This window comes from Giraffa tippelskirchi, chromosome 4 (assembly GCF_054371585.1).
Source record: "Giraffa tippelskirchi isolate mGirTip1 chromosome 4, T2T-mGirTip1v1.2.pri, whole genome shotgun sequence".
NCBI classification, from domain to species: Eukaryota; Metazoa; Chordata; class Mammalia; order Artiodactyla; family Giraffidae; genus Giraffa; species Giraffa tippelskirchi.
In genome coordinates this window covers 147,315,051-147,329,428 of record NC_137278.1, presented here as the reverse complement: position 1 = coordinate 147,329,428, position 14,378 = coordinate 147,315,051, and the positions used below count along the sequence as shown (strand labels likewise).

At 38.5% G+C, this 14,378-nt stretch overlaps 1 protein-coding gene across 4 annotated transcripts in view; it reads left to right on the top strand.

Moving 5' to 3' along the window:
- Positions 1–428: 428 nt before the first annotated feature.
- The window catches only part of HELB (DNA helicase B), an 80,297-nt gene continuing 66,347 nt past the window's right edge, over positions 429–14,378 (top strand). For all 4 annotated transcript variants that reach the window (XR_014082067.1, XR_014082066.1, XM_081589890.1 and 1 more), the window contains exons 1-6: positions 429–640; positions 3,143–3,550; positions 4,563–4,732; positions 6,838–7,716; positions 10,248–10,419; positions 11,803–11,944. Coding sequence is in view for 2 of the 4 variants with exons in the window: in XM_081589890.1 (XP_081446016.1) it covers positions 454–640; positions 3,143–3,550; positions 4,563–4,732; positions 6,838–7,716; positions 10,248–10,419; positions 11,803–11,944 (1,958 nt within the window). In the remaining 2 variants the exon portion in view is untranslated. The remainder of the gene's footprint in view (positions 641–3,142; positions 3,551–4,562; positions 4,733–6,837; positions 7,717–10,247; positions 10,420–11,802; positions 11,945–14,378) is intronic.

Below are 14,378 nucleotides of genomic sequence, written 5' to 3'. Positions count from 1 at the left end.
CCAGCCAGCTAGTCTCCTCGCCGCACCTGGCGGAGCCTGGAGTTCGACTGTGCAGCGGAGGCGGGAGAGCGCCCCGCCCTCGCCCCGCCCTCGCCCCGCCCCCTCGAATCTCGGCGTTCCATCCTATCCCGGCCTTCCGCTGGGAACTTGAGGCGGTACTTCGCGCAACCTAGCTTCCGGGGGAGGACGTGCGTCTGTGAAAGCGGATGGCCTTTATCTTTTAAAACAAGTTTCAGGCGTTCAGCGTTATAGCTCAATGTCTGTATATACTAAAGCATGATCATCATCACAAGTTTAGTTGCCATCCATCTCCATACGGTTAACTCAAGTCACACATTTCGCCCACCCCCTGGAAGCCGAAGGTCCTACAGTCGCGGAGCTGATTGGCTGATCATGGGCGTGTAGGCAGCCCGGGGTTTTCCGGAATTGGGGTTGAGCTCGGGAGAATGGACTATGGCCTCGTCGAGTCAGGCCTTGCTGGAGCTGCAGGGCCCTCTGCTCCCACCCAAGGACCTGGTGGAGGAGGAAGATGAGTATCTAAGGGAGGATGCGGAGGAGGACGAAGACATGGTGTTTCTCGACGCAGAGGAGCTCTGCAGTGGGGGCGTAGATGCTAGTAGCCTCCCTGGGCTGCTCCGTGGTGAGGAAATAACTCGCCCCTCGGGGGTGGGATCGGCGGATTAATGAATTGTTTCTATTATGGCCTCCTCCGAAGTACGGCGCTCCATCGCTGCTAAAGACTTCCTTTGGAATCCCCTAAGTGCTTCGTCCTGTTTAGAATAAAATAATAGCAGAGACTTGAGCAAATACTGTATGTTAAACTTGGGCTTCACGTGAATCTCATGAATGTTCACAACTTTTTGAGGTAGTTTTGTAAACAAGGAAACAGTGGGTGTCCAGCCAGTATTAACGCCCAGAATCAGGGCTTTTAACTATTTCCCTGTCTTTCCTGGAGTCTAATATGTGGTTGCTTTTCAGCTACTTAAACACACAAACACACATACACATCATTAACCTGTTAATCTTGTGATCTGTATTTATCTTGTCTAGTTTCCTGTCCTAAGAATTACACCTATTGTGTGTTCCTGGTGACTGATGTTTAAGAACGTTTGAATGTTCAGACCAGTTGCTGTCCAGTAGAATTTTCTGTGATGATGGCATTGCTGTATATTTGCACTGCCCTATACAATAGCTGCTAGCCATGTGTGGTTATTGAAAACTTCAAATGCAGCTAGTGCACCAGAGGAGCTGAATCTAAAGTTTTCATTTTAATTAAATTTAAATAGTCACAGGTGAGTAGGCAGCACAAGTTTAGATAGAAAATGTTTAAGTATTTGTGGAGGGTTTAGTTATTCATCCTGCAAGAGCGACTGGCTGCCATGTTCCAAGCAAGATATGTTTGTTGCTGGGATTCCCTGGAGAGATTAGATGATGAGGTTGCTGTCTAAATGGAGCTTCCCCTCTAAGTGCATTGAACAGCCATTCTACAAATAATCACAGCTGTGTGTGCTTTGTGTGCTAAGTCGCTTCAGTCACGTCCGACTCTTTGCAATCCCATGGATTATAGCCCACCAGGCTCCTCTGTCCATGGGATTCTCCAGGCAAGAATATTGGAGCGGGTTGCCACGCCGTCCTCCAGGGGATCTTCCCAACCCACGGATAGAACTATTGCCTCTTGTGTCTCTTGCACTGGCAGGCAGGTTCTTCACCTCTAGCACCACCTGGGAAGTAACTATAATATCAGTGCTTAATAGAAATAGTTTGAAGTGCCATGAGAGGTTCTATTTATGAGATTCAGGGAAGATTTTCTGAGGAAGTGACAGTTAATCTGAGTTCTGTAGTAAATGGGGTAAACAGTAAGGAAGAAAATATTTAAGGCAGGTGCAACAGCTTTTGCAAAGACTGTGTGGTAGGAGGGACCCTGATTTTTTTTTTAACTGAAGGATCATTGCTGTACAGAATTTTGTGGTTTTCTGTCATACATCAATGAGAATCAGCCACAGGTACACCCACGTCCCCTCCCTCCCAAACCTCCCTCTCGTCTCCCTCCGGATCCCATCCTTCTAGATTGTCACAAGCCCCTGTTTGAGTCCCCTGAGTCATACAGCAAATTCCCACTGGCCATCTGTTTTACCTATAGTATTGTAAGTTTCCATGTTACTCTCTCCATACATCTCACCCTCTTCCTCCTCCCCTCCCCCATGTCCATAGATCTGTTCTCTATGTCTGGTTCTCCATTGCTGCCCTGAAAATAAATTCATGAGTACCATCTTTTTAGATTCCACATATATGCATCAGTATATGATATTTATTTTTCTCTTTCTGACTTAATTCACTCTGTAAAATAGGCTCTGACTTCATCCATCTCATTAGAACTGACTCAAATGCGTTCCTTTTTATGGCTGAGTAGTAGTCCATTGTGTATATGTACCACAGCTTCGTTATCCATTCATCTGTCGATGGACATCTGGGTTGCTTCCATGTTCTGGCTATTGTAAATAGTGCTGCAGTGAAGATTGGGGTACATGTCTTTTTGACTCTGACAGTTTGTTTGGATACTCCTTGGAGGTCAGTATTGGCTGAGATCAGAGTAGCAGAGAGGGACCGCTTTTAGGAGAGGAACAACAGACTTGACAGTTTCCATGCCTCCCTCCTGGAATACAAAGACAAATGAAACATCTTATTCTAGAAAGCTTACAATGTAGTAGCTGCTGCTGCTAAGTCGCTTCAGTTGTGTCTGACTCTGTGCAACTGCACAGATGGCAGCCCACCAGGCTCCTCCATCCCTGGGATTCTCCAGGCAAGAACACTGGAGTGGGTTGCCATTTCCTTCTCGAATGCATGCATGCGTGCTAAGTAGCTTCAGTCGTGTCCGACTCTGTGCAACCCCATGGACAGCAGCCCACCAGGCTCCTCTGTCCACAGGATTCTCTACGCAAGAATACTGGAGTAGGTTGCCATGTCCTTCTCTGACAATGTAGTAGAGGGAGATGAATAAACAGGTAAGTGGAATATAGGCACTGTGATAGACATCTGTACAGGGTACTGTCCTGGGATTAAAGAGAGTAGTGGAGCTGACAAAACATTGGGAAAGATTTTAAATTATCCTAAATTAACATCCCCCCCCCCTTTTTTTTTAAAGTTTCTGTGTTTGATGAAACCACTCAGCAGAAATGTGACGTGTTTGGACGTTTTCCGTTAACTGATGCTTGGTGGCGAGTGAAGGTACAGGTAAAGCCTGTAGGATCAAGGAGCTATCGTGTTCAAGGATTTCCATCTTACTTTCTACAGTCAGATATGTCACCACCAAATCAAATCCGCATCTGTTCCCTCTTTCTTAAAGAGTGTAATGTCTCCAGTGAGCAAAGAATTAAGTTTTTTACATGGTTAAATGATAAATCAAGGTATAAAGACCTCAGTTTTGAAAATCTTATGGAAAACTTAAGAACTTGGCAAAAGGAAATTGAAGAGAATAGTCAAAAACAGTCTGCGCAGAAAACACTAGAGTCACCACCAGATCATAAGAAGCCACTTCCTCTGGAATTCACATGTAAGTGATTTCATCATGGAGTTTTGGTGTAATTGAGATACTGGATGACTAGTGTGTTTAAAATATCACCACTACAGTACCTTAGTATAGTATTCTTTTTTAAAATTGGTTTGATGAAAATGTGTTTGTGTTGCTTTTGGAGTATGTCATTAACATTGCGGGTTTCTCATCTATAATGTGAAGATATGGGGTGAGATGGGAGAATGAAATGGCAACCCACTCCAGTATTCTTGCCTGGAGAATTCATGGACAGTGGAATCTGGTGGGCTACAGTCCATGGGGTCACACAAAAAGTTGGACACGACTGAGTGACTAACGTGGGGTGAGACGATCTTTAAATACCTTTCAGTTCTTTTCCTAAAAGTGTGATTCTAGGTCTCTCTCAAACTTTTGTGTCCATAGGATTACCTTGAGTTGTTAAGAAAAAGTTCAGTTGTCAATTATTGTGTTTAAGAAGGCGGAGAAGAAAGACAGGAAAAGAGCAATCCATTTTGGAAAGATTTCAGTTCAAAATGATTTAAAATAACTTTTAAATATGGTTTGTTATCTGGACATTCACATATATGGAATGTTTTATTTCTTAATTCTATCAAATCAATTTGGCAGTAAGTACATCATTGAATGACTTCCATGTTGAAAGAATCATGACTATAGTAAGAAAAAAGATAATAAAGTTTAATATGTAAATGGTTTTTAATGCTTAGCTTTGAATTTATCTATATATCATTTAGTTGGAAATTTTATTCTGTTGCAAGTAGAAGGAAGCAAAAGGCTAAGAGGTAGTTATCTAAGCACTTGAAGAACATAAATTTTGGTGTTAAACACAATGGAAGCCATCATGGTACAAAAACAATTGTTATAATACAGTTTTCTTCTGCTTAAAGTAAATGTGTTACTCTCTCTTTGATTGGAATTTCTTTAACTAGTTGTGCTAAATGAGAAAGTCCATCAAATCAGTTGTTTTATGAGCTCATTTGTTAGCTTGGATTTGTTCTTTTCTGATATCCTGTAGTTCCATTTATAACGGTGATGAGAGCTTTGCAGTTTCCAAAAATAATGGAATTCCTTCCAGTTCTTCTGCCCCGACACTTCAAACAGCTCATAACCTCAAATTCTATAGAGGTGTTGGAAGAGATAGAAGAGATTTTAGGTACACAGCCATGGAAACTTGGATTTCGTAAAGTAAGTAAGACATTTGCTTACCTTTTTGTAATCTTATACAAGGCAGGATATCTCAAACTTGACAATTTTGCATCTTTTTCAAAGGAAAGAAATTTGTATGACCTCAATGTTGATTTATTCTCCTTTCAGTGTTACAACTAAATATAAACTTCTTATACCTGTCCTCTTATACAATAAATTTACAAAGGAAAACAAAATAACAAAATAAATGATATTCATATCATCAGTACTTCAGTTACATAATTTAATTTCATGACTTTTTTTGTAATTAAATTGCCATTGCACCTTGAATATAGATCTCACTGAAGACACAAGTTCTTAAGAGTTTGGCAAGTCTATTCTGCTATGTAGCATAATTCCTCACTTTCTTATTTAAACTTTCAAAAGCCTTTATTATTCATACGGTACATCGTGATGTCATTTGATTTTTCTTTGGCACAATAATGTCATTTACAATTTCTTTGGCACTTCTGTTTTTGTTGTTAGATGCCAGGAGTAGTAAAGCGATACTGTGAGGCTCCAGAGGTGTTGAAAACCAAATGTGGCACTTAAATCAGTACTTGGTTATGAGTGGTTTTCCAAATGAAAATACAATTTAAAGATTCTGGTATAATTCGTGGGTTCCCCAAGAATGTTTACAGATCCCATCCCTCTTGAGAAATACTCACTTGAGAAATACTGGAATAATGAATTTATTCCCTCTGTAAAATGACTATGATTTCAATATGCTCGGAAAAAAAAAAGATTCTGGAGCACTATTATCTATATTTATTCAGTAGGACAGAGAGGCAGAGCAGTGAACCTTCTGGGACTCAAGCGGGAAAAGGAGGCTTGGAGTCCCCTCTTCAGCATGTAAACCACCACCCAGAGTAAAGATTTTTATTGAGCTTTTATGTTCGTTTGCTAGGACTGCTGTAACAAATAGCATAGACTGGGTGGTGTAAACCACAGAACGTTTATTTTCTCACAGTTCTGGAGTCTGTAAATCCAAATCCAGTCAAGATGTTAGCAGGGTTGGTTTCTTCTGAGGCCTCTCTCCTTAGCTTATGGGTAGCTATCTTCTTCCTGTGTCTTCACACCGTCTTCCCTCTGTGCTTGTCAGGGTCCTAAAGTCTTATAAAGACACCAATCATCTTGGATTAGGGCCTATCCCACGTCTCATTTTAACTTAATTATCTTTTTAAAGACCCTGTCTCCAAATATGGTCATATTCAGGGTTCTGGGTGTTAGAATTTCAACATATGAATTTTGTGGGGTACACATTTCAGCTCGTAAGTTGTATGGAGGGCTCCAGGGGGTGATGTCTCCATGAAAAAAAAAAGTGGAGCTGGTAGATGACCTACTGAGTGGGTCATGATGAAGGAAGTTCTGTACCTTTTCGGTAGAGTTTGGGCAGAATTGTTGATAGGCACATGGAGAACTAAACAAGCCAAGAAAATGAGGCAGTCATTAACTCCACAGTACACACAAGAGTTCAATACAAAATTTATGTAATCACAGCTTATTATGTCACTCAATCATGGATCTCGTTTATACTGATTTAACCAAAACCAGCGTTCAAAATGGTACTGTAACTTTTTCAAAGATGGGAGGAGAAGTGTGTGTTTAGGTGATCGTATAAAGGAGAGCAAGTTCCATGAAGAAAGACTTTCCAAAGTAGAGAGTTAGCACTAGTTATCTATTTTTTTAAAAAAAAATTAAAGAATAGTATAAACAATACTTAGAAATGTGGAGATAAACTCTGGAAGAAAGAGCTAAAAGTGTTGGCGGTGTTGCCTTTAGAAATCATGGAAAGGGTAAGTCAGGGATTCATATATTTTGTGATAAGCCTCTTAGTGTTACTTGACTTTTAAAACTGTATATGTATTGCTTTGAGAAAATATAATTTTAATTAGAGCATTATATAGATCTTTAATCACAGTAAAATTAATTAAAAAATAGTGATGTGTTAGGTACATAGTTTTTTTCCTCCAAATTTCATTGAAATACATGTCTTCTGGAACTTAAAAGTGATTAATAAATGCCATAGTTTTCACTGTAATTCTCGTAATAGTTATCAGTCTTTATCACTCTTATAAAACAACATGAACTTTATTTTCTTAAAGATAACCTACAGAGAACTGAAGCTTTTGCGATGTGAAGCAAGTTGGATGTCGTTTCATCAATGCAGATCTCTTTTCCAGTTGATGACGGATTTGGAGAAGAATGCATTAGTAATATATTCTCAACTGAAGCAGATATGTAGAGAGCAGGGGCACACATGTGTTGAAGAAGCTGACTTAACTTTTCAACTCTCGGACCTCATGTCTTTTCATGATGCTTGGCAGTCTCTGAAGTTCTTAAAGGATATTGGCGTGGTGACATATGAGAAGGGCTGTGTCTTTCTTTATGACCTTTACCAGGCTGAGAGAGGCATTGCCTCTTCAGTCTGTGACTTGATGACCAGGCCCCCATGGCAATTACAGGTTGATGTCAAAAAGGTGCTTGCATCTATTTGTACTACAAGATCTGAGAATTCAGGAAGTGATGATACACTGAATAAAAGTAAACCTGATGAAACAAGATTAGAAGATCTTGTGGATATTTTGAACACGCGAGACAGTGGTGACCATATTTGGGATGATGGTGAAAATGAAGTGAATGCAGAAATGAGTGAGGGTCAACTGGATCAGGACCAGATGACTGCTCTGGACATGATTTGCTCTAATGCCGTGACAGTCATAAGTGGGAAAGGTGGTTGTGGGAAGACCACAATTGTTAGCCAGCTTTTTAAGCATATAGAATTGTTGGAAGAAAGAGAAGTGAAAAAAGCTTGTGAAGATTTTGAACAAGACTGGAATGTACCAGAAGAATGGATCACCTTCACCAAGCAAAGTCAGCAGAAACTGGACAAGGCTATAGAAGTTTTACTTACGGCACCTACAGGGAAAGCAGCTGGCTTACTAAGACAGAAAACTGGTTTTAACGCTTATACACTATGTCAGGTAAAACCTTCTACATTTTTTCTCTACATAAAACATTTAAAGATAGACTTAATGATTTTATTTTTCATTTCTTCCTGATAACAATTAGTGGGCATTTATTGAATGTTTTCTAGACCCTTGCCTTGTGGTAGCTAATCATTTAGATCAGAGATTCCCCAACCTCCAGGCCATGGACTGGTACCTCCTATCTGATCAGCCGCAGCATTTGATTAGAAATTAAGTGCGCGGTAAATGCAATGCCCTTCAATCTTGAATCGTCTTGAAACCATCACACCCTCCTCCTGCCCCCATCTGTCCATGAAAAAATTGTCATCTGTCCATGAAAAACTTGTCTTCCACGAAAACAGTCCCTGGTGCCAAAAAGGGTGGAGACAGCTGACTTAACTCCGTGTGACTCAAAACAGCCAGTCTATAAACTGTTACTGTTTACAGTGAAATAGGTGCTCAAGCTATCACTGCGCTGCTTCATTCTTTAAGAAAGTCTTATTATGAAAAAAAATTCAACTAAAGTGTATACTTAATGCTGTAGTTAGTTTTGATTCTGGCATATGGCCCTGTTTCTCATTGGGACTGGTTACAAACATGTCAGAGTCCACATTTTGTGGAATGAAAGCTCCGTGAAAGTGAAAACTTGGGTCATCTGGCTTAGTGCTTTATCTCCTCTGTCTACAACAGTGCCTGGCAAATAGAAGTTGCATAATAAGCATTTCAAATGAATTAAGATGCTTGAAAAAAATAGGTGTGGCTGTAGTTGAGAGTTATGAAGTTTCAAACTTATAAAGAGTTGGAGAGTTTCCTTTAGCCCTGACCTGCCATTTTATAGATCAAGGAACTTAGTCCTTGGAAGATTTCTGAAGGAAAAAATAATTGGAGTCCAATGGATGATGAAGCTCAGATAAGAAGAATGTTTTATTTAAGGGAAAGGCCTTCCCAGAGGCATTGAGGTAAATCATCAAGTGGGTGTAGAGATTTTGAGGGGACTTTGTTGAATGAAATAAAGTGTGTGTATTGTAAAATAATGGAAATTGCACTTGGTTTAGACTGGGAATTTGAGCTTTAAAGTTTGTATTTTCCCATTTCATAAAGTCCTTGACAAAGGAGTGAAGTGGGAAAATGATGTTATCTGCATTTTACAGAAGAGCTAGTAGAAATCTGAGGGTGTTAAGCAGTTGGCCCCAAACTTAACCAAGTGCAGAGCTCGCCCTGGGGTTCACATTTGTAACCTCCCAGCTTGCTACTCTTTCCACCATGCCATGGTTCCCTTATTTACTACAGACTTTGTACACCTAACAAACAAGCCTGGACTTGATTACTGGGGAGTCATTTAGCTTCCCAGGCAAAAGAGTGAAATAAAGAAAGCAGTTCTGAGGAAGGCTACCTAGAATCATGGGATTCCCTGGTGGCTCAGATGGTAAAGAATCCTCCTGCAATGCAGGAGACCTGGTTTTGATCCCTGGGTCAAGAAGATCCCTTCGTAGACCCACACGCCATCTCAGAAATTATTTTTGCATTACATTTATCACATGAGTTAGCATAGTGCTAGAGAAGTCCAATGTAGCTCATTGGTGGGAGAATCTTCTGATCAGTTTATGATTTTTTCCATTATGCCTTCATGTCTGATTAGTCTGAAGGACTGAATTAGAAGAGGAGAGGCCAGAGAAGGATCATTACTGAATTTCATCTTATGTTCCAACTCTGATCAATTAGTAGCATCTTAATATTGGGTTGGAATGCTGGAAAGACATTTCTGAAGCTATGTTTAGGCCGAGGAGAGCCCTGAGGTAGTTGTTATATCATTTATTTATCATTCTTGGGCTAGGGATACCAACAAATAATGCAAATTATATTTTAGTGACAATGAGCATACACACACACACACACATTGCACATATATATATAAACAACATAGAAGCATTTTTTGAATGATATACACCAAAATATTTAACATTCTCTGGTTGTAAATTTTTTTTAATAGTAAATATTATTACCTCTGTAATACGGTTTTTTTTTTAGTTGTCCTGTTGGTTGTAGTGGTGGTACTTTTTCAGTGTTGGGGAAGTACTTGAAGAAAAAATAATATTTTTATAGTTAGTTCAGACAGGCAGCCCTTTATTTCCAGAATGGAGTATTCTAGTTGGGAGAAGAGTGAAGCTGAAGTGTTTGGGCTATCTCAGAAGGCCAAGAGAAGGTTTAATTGCGATTGGAAAGAACAGGGAGCTCACTCTGGTCAAGAGTGGTAAGAAAATGGTTGGGATTCTGGTGATGGAAGAGTGCTGTTTGTTGAATTAAAAACACTAAGTACTCACTAGGAAGCAATTTTTTGAACTATTTCCTCTATCTTTCCATTCTATAACTTTTGTGTTCTCTATTTCTTTCATCTTTTCCCCCATGTTATTGTACCTATATCTTCCCCATCCCTTCCCCATTTAAGAGTTTTATTTTAAAAGAACATGTTGTTAAAAATTTTTGGGTTTTTTTGTTTTTGGTGCATTTTTTAACCTGAATTTAGAAATGTCATACTTTGCTTGTAGGTCAATTATAGTTTCTATTTATGGAAGAAAAAGACCAAGAACGGGCCATGGAAATTTTCTTCGGTTAGAGTTCTGGTTGTGGATGAAGGGAGTTTGGTATCTGTAGCAATCTTCAAGTCAGTTTTAAATTTATTGTGTGAGCACTCCAAACTTTCTAAACTTATTATTCTTGGTAAGTTAAAATATTGTTGGAATCCTAATTGTTTGGTTCAAATCATTGTGGTTAGTAGGTTGTTTTGGGGGTTTCCAGGTGGTTCATTGATAAAGAATCCACCTGCCAATGCAGGAGACTCACTAGAGACATGGGTTCAATCCCTGGGTCGGGAAGATCCCCTGTTCTCCAGGAAATGGCAACCCACTCCAGTATTCTTGCCTGGAAAATCCCATAGACAGAGGAGTCTGGCAGGCTACAGTCCATAGGGTTGCAAAGAGTTGGATATGACTGAGCATGCGCACACACACACACAGTAGCTTGTTTATACCATTTCAGTGTTTTAATATCCATATCCTACAGACGAGAAGGCATTTCTCAGAGCCCACACTAAAGGCACACTGAGTTCAGTTTGACCACCTCTATCAGCTCAGTGCCTTTTTTTTTTGGTTAATTATTAGCAAGCTAGGTTGTGAATGAAATAGAGTTGTGAGAGGTTACAGTAATTACCTAAATGATGACTATTAAAATAGTAAAATTGTCATAGACTCAGAGTAAATCAGGATGTAGATCATTTGGAAATAATAAAAAGTCTGAACAATAGACCACTTAAAAGTAATTTTATGATTTTAAGCTAATAGTGCAAATGAGACCTCACTAGCTTAAGTCCTTTCCAATTTTGGTGAGATTTAGTTAGATTCTGTTGGGTAGTACTGATGTGTAGACTATATGATTTAATGGAGGAGAAAATAAAATTGCAATGAGAGAATCAATATATTTATAAATAATTATTTTAGATATTTGAGGATATTGTATAAGCGGTTGATTCTATTAATAGTTAAAGCATTCTCTTAGTTTCCCAGAAAATAGTTTCTCTTTTCTCTAGGGTTTGCTTAAAAAGATATGTAATAGAGCAGAATATTATTGTTACATTACTTAAATTTATCTATTATCAAATGCACTGGATTTATTTCACATTTTTATGTTAATTTTGTTTATTTGAGGCCATAGATTTTTCCATGTTTAGTAAGACATTGAGCAGGATTGAATAAATGACTAAATTATAGATACCTAAGACCTGTTTTTTTCTTTACATGTTGGTGAAAATATATGCCCCAACACATACCTGTGAACATATGAAAAAAGTTCAATTCACAGTTTACCTTACCATGTTGTCACTGTTTTTATACTTTATATTGTTTAATTGGAATGGCTTTTGTTGTTGAATACTCTGAAGACTTAATGTTCTTAAGTAATTTTAAACAAAGATTTTTTTTTTCTTTTTTTCTCAGAGTAAGTCTTTATAATTATAGCATTTATCAGTAGGGAGAAATAAAAGTAATTTCTAAATTTCAAGATCGTAGTTACTTAAAACCTATTGTATCTACTTTTTCCCCTTTTCAGGTGATGTTAGACAGTTACCCAGCATTGAACCTGGTAACTTGCTGAAAGATCTTTTTGAAACTCTTAAATCAAGAAATTGTGCTATTGAACTAAAGACAAACCATAGAGCAGAATCTGAACTAATTGTGGACAATGCTACAAGGTATATTATTTTCTAAAATTCTGCATTTTCTTTCTGTTGTATTGGAAATAAAGGAAAAATACAGGCTTTTGAATTAAGGTGATTCAGTGCAGTGTGTTTACTATACTCTTGTAGCACAACTTTTCTATCCTTCAGTACATGTATATCTTTTGTCCCACAGTTAGAAAAGCAAATTAATATTTTTCAATATTGGCCCAACATAAATTGTTGTTGAAGTTTAAGAATAAATATGTTTTCTTAATTTTAAAAGTATATTTGTGTAATAAAATTGCATCAAGCTTAGACACCAGGATAAACCCAAGGGGAACAGAGAATTGGAAATGAGTTCATTAGAGTTCAAGGGCAAACTGGGGAATATGTTTCCTGTAATTTTTATAAGGGGAGAACCCAAAGCATAAAAAGATGTTTTACTCCTCGATGAATCCTGGTGGCACCTGTGGCATATTACTTTAAGAGTAGGAAAGAATCCTTCTGTTCCCGTTATCTTTACATAAGCCTTTAGAGTAATCCTCTGTAATAGATGTGATGGGGCTACAGAATAGTAAGAAACTGTTTTACTCTGTGGGCCACAATTTATCTTTCTTTCTGACTCTTACAAGGTGCTATTTTTTTTGTTTGTTCAATTTAATTTTTCAGGTTTAATTTTCCTTTATTGGCTGTAGTGCATCCTTTATTTCTGTATCTGCATGGAATTATTTTTGGTTCTACTTTATCACTAGCCATTGCTTAGGGAATTCTTGGGATCATGGGACAATCAACTGAGTGGCAGAGGATTATAGTTGATTGGTGTAAAAATACAGCATGGGTCCTGAACTGTTGCTATGATCACGAATTTAGCATGAAACTTCATTGTCTTAGGTCTTCTTTGCACAACATTTTGTGTACCTCTGTCCTGCCCTTGGACCTGGTATGTATCCATCTGGGGCTTAGGATCTGGAACTAGATTTTTGACTGTACTTGAGGACCAAAAATGACTTACTAATTAATGTGGAATTAAATTGGAAGGTAGATTTTGCTCAAAGAAGTACTTTTTTTTTTTTTTTAAGAGTACTTTCTTTATGATGATTTATTTTCTGTCAGAAGAGTTTCTATTTCTTTAATGATAGATGAAAAACTTGAGAGCTTATATGGAGGTTTTTGCAGTAGCTATCTGGTTCAGATGTTCAGCAGGACAGGATATTGCGTTAGACTACAAGATGCTGTTTTTGTTGTCTAAACATTTTCTTGCTTGGATGTCAGCAAAAACTATCTCCCTATCCCTGTCTACCCTGAAGAGAATAGAGAGGTAGAGAAAGAATGGATGGGAATAGTGTAGATGATATAGATTCATATTGAGACATTAAGAAAAATAATGTAGTTGATGTGTAATATTCTTTACGTATAACTCTTCTGCTCCTACATAAAAGCAACCTCGGTTTTGGAATATTGGTAGATGGCTGGTCATTTTAAAGTCTAGAAATCTTGGAAGAATATGAAGCACATTAGATGTCTTAGAACTCAATTTTCTCTGAAACTTAGGAATTCCTTTTAGTAACTTTTTCAATATCTTTTGGGCTGTGCTGCTTTCATCATTTCTTCTTGGTCATCATCACCCAGTGATTAATGACAGATGAGTCCCAGTGATAGCATGAACATAGATAGAAGTGTTACATGTCCTGGGTCAGAAGCAGAACAGGAAATCCATTGTGACTCTCAGCACCCCAAATTAAATCTGGGATAGTTCAGCAGGGCCAGCCTTCTCCTCTCCTTTCTTCTTTTCCCATCATTTTGGGAAGGGGTGAAGATGACAGACAGTAGGGTGCTATACCTTTGATAGCTAGGCTGCTGTTGGTCTTTACGGGGAGTCAGTTTTCTAACAAATAGCCAAGGAGGGACTCTAGTATGATAATGCCACTGGCCCTTACTATGTTTTCTGTTATGGCTTGCTAATCTTGGGGTGTACAAGAATAAAAAATGGATGAGGAGGGGACAGAAGCAAAGAGAAGATGTGGATACTTGGTTCAGTTGAGAAAATGAGCCCATAGGTATGATATATAACAGAAGAAAGGAGAAAAGAAAGAGTGTGATGTACATGTATGGAAAAGCCCCCGAAGAGTCTTTTTTTTTTTTTTTTTAATAAATTTATTTATTTTAGTTGGGGGCTAATTACTTTACAATATTGTAATAGTTTTTGCCATACATTGACATGAATCAGCCATGGGTTTACATGTGTTCCCCTTCCTGAACCCCCCACCCACCTCCCTCCCCATCCCATCCCTCTGGGTCATCCCATTGCCCCAGCCCTGAGCCTTTGTCTCATGCATCGAACATGGAATGGTGTTCTGTTTCACATATGATAATATACATGTTTCAATGCTATTCTCCCAGAACGTCCCACCCTCACCTTCTCCCTCAGAGTCCATAAAATTGTTCTATGCATCTGTGTCTCTTATTC